Below are 2638 nucleotides of genomic sequence, written 5' to 3'. Positions count from 1 at the left end.
CAGCGGATTGCTGGTGGCCTCAACCTCACAGGATTAGACCTTATTTCTGTAAAGGTATATTTTTTTCATCTACAGTTTGGCGCCCACCGTGGAGTCTCTGGTAATCATTCGTCATTTAAACCCCGTTTCGCAAGGAAACTCTCCATGGCTGAAAATTCAAATAACACCAATCCTTGTCTCGAGGCCAGAGTCGATGCTTTGACTGCCCTTATGCAATAGCACTCAGACAAGGTGGCAGTACTGGAAGTTGAGAAAGCTGCCATCCAGACCAAAAACGCCTCCATCCGAGCCGAAAACTAGTCTTTGAAAGAAAAGGTAAGTTAATTCTATGACCTTGAGCTTCAGCCTTGTCAGGTACAACCCAATCATTTCTACGCATCAGTTCCATCCATGCAGCCTCTCCAGACCACTGACTAACCATCTCGGATACAAGATCGCAACAACTCTATTCATTGCTAGTGGATGATTCAGCCTAAAATCCAATTGAGCGAGGACTGCCAATAGAGCCACTCTCGGTCGACCCACTTCAGGCACGAGATCAAGACATCCAAGTAACAGAAAGCCTATGACAACAAGAGCCACCCATCTTTGCCATCCCATCTCATCTCCAATCAACCATTCCTACCCAAACTCGACTCGACTCGACTCATCCTCGCGGGTCGAGCGGGCTCCCTCACCTTTAATCCACCCTGCTCAAGTCCATCCATCCCCACAGATCGAGCGACTTCCAAATAACCCCTCTCACCATCCATGTAGGCCAAAACACCCGATCAGTCACAGTGGGAACCACCCAACCCGAAGGAATGAATGGAGGTCCGAATTACCAGGCGGCACACGATAGAATGGTTTGCCAAACTACCCTATGTGATTTGACCCAACGAAACTTATCGAGTGCGAGTCATATGAGAAACCAAGCCAACCAGGTCGACCTGGTTGCCTCCGCCTCACCCATGGAGCAAATATTAGCCAAAAGATTGGCCGACATAGAGGCAATTGTGAGGCGTATACCTGGAGTGTCAATCCCAACCAAAAAGAGCCAACCTCACAGCGATGCCGATTCACCCTTTGTGGATGCAGTTGCACTAGCCGAGATGCCACACATATTCACCATCCCTAGCATGAAGCCTTACAATGGCATAACCGACCCAGATGACCACATAGCCTCATACAAGCAGCAGATGTTGGCCGCCTCGATACCCCGAACATTGAGGGAAGCCTACATGTGCAAGAGTTTTGGCTCCAGTCTCTCCGAACCAGAACTCCAATGGTACACTAACCTTCCAAACAACTCAATCAGCTTATTCACCCAACTCACCGGCACATTCGTCGAACAATTCACCAGCAGCAAGAAACTCGAGAAGCTGTCAGCCGACCTATACAGAGTCTACCAGAAAAAAGGGGAGCTACTGAGAAAGTATGTCAGCATATTCAATAAAGAAAAAATCTTTATCACATCTTGTAATCCAGAGATAGCGGTAGATGCTTTCAGAAAAGGTCTCCTCTCATATGGAGAACTATACAAAGACCTAACAAAGCTCGACTACACCACAATGGAAGACACCCTAGCCAGAGCAGTGATCCAAATCAGATTGGAGGAAGATGAGGCAAACAGGATAAGGCATGACAGATATGATGATCGTCACCAAAGGCGGAATGAAAGAAAGCCAGAATCCAGAACATTTGAGCCTCGTTATCAACTCTTTCCCTGTAATTCAAGCATAATAAAAAAACCATATGATCGCCAGCCGACCAGAACTTAAAATAGATCACCCAAATCAAACCAATTCAAGATTCCAGAGTACAACCTCAACATCAATGTTAGTGTATATTAGTGTATGCCCTAGAAACCATTCGTGTTGTCGGTTTCAGTGCATTTTGTCTTGTATCAATATATCATAAATAATAGAAGTAAGAGTTCTTCAATTCATATATATAAATTGTTTCCTTTATTCAGTCATGCATTTAAAATAAAGTATGTATATGAATTATCCAAATGATTCATTTAATCGGTAAATGAATTATCAAAAAAGGTTCCCTACAGAAGCAATATAATTTGGGCAACTATATTGCATAGTAGGCATACTGGATGCTTTCGAAAGATATCATGAGTTGATATAAGTACGGATGACGATGATAGTCATGTCACTGGGGCATTAGTATGGATTAGCGGTTGGTGAACTATTTTTCAAACGTGACCAAATAACGACAAATCACTTGGAAAAGCATGTAGTCAATGATTTATCGTTTGGTTATATTAATGCACGATGTAGTCCTTTGACCTGAGACATTGTGGTCAGAACCGATACGGATGTGTATGGTTCATACGGTGTATAAGTACGAGACTAGTCATGTTTTGTATGATAAAGCTTATTTGGTCATGCGTTGTTCATATGCAAAAACGAACGATGGTCAAGAAGGGATCCATTGACTCGGAAATATAGGATCAGGAGTACCGCTGACTCCATCCAGTTCGAGTTCCTGGACAAACGTCGATAAATGTTAGAAATCAGAATCTCTAGCCAGAGTCTATTATTAGTCATACGAAAGCAAGTTCGTGATGATGAGTTATGGACATATTGATCGATGATTCGGTAGAAGATCAAGTTTAGGATTTTGACATTCCATGAATCTGTACTCG

At 43.4% G+C, this 2638-nt stretch overlaps 1 protein-coding gene across 1 annotated transcript; it reads left to right on the top strand.

The window, feature by feature from the left end:
* The first annotated feature begins 950 nt into the window (after positions 1 to 950).
* On the top strand, positions 951 to 1760 carry LOC116112815. Its single transcript, XM_031398935.1, has one exon. The coding sequence runs from the start codon at positions 951 to 953 to the stop codon at positions 1758 to 1760; it is 810 nt and encodes a 269-aa protein (XP_031254795.1).
* Positions 1761 to 2638: the final 878 nt, after the last annotated feature.

This window comes from Pistacia vera, unplaced genomic scaffold (genome assembly GCF_008641045.1).
Source record: "Pistacia vera cultivar Batoury unplaced genomic scaffold, PisVer_v2 Contig67, whole genome shotgun sequence".
NCBI classification, from domain to species: domain Eukaryota; kingdom Viridiplantae; phylum Streptophyta; class Magnoliopsida; order Sapindales; family Anacardiaceae; genus Pistacia; species Pistacia vera.
Note: the sequence above shows the minus strand (reverse complement) of the source record. Positions and strands in the feature narration are given on the sequence as shown.

Excerpts from the sequence above, each read along its gene's own strand:
- LOC116112815 (XM_031398935.1), top strand. The coding sequence starts at position 951 with ATGGAGCAAATATTAGCCAAAAGATTGGCCGACATAGAGGCAATTGTG.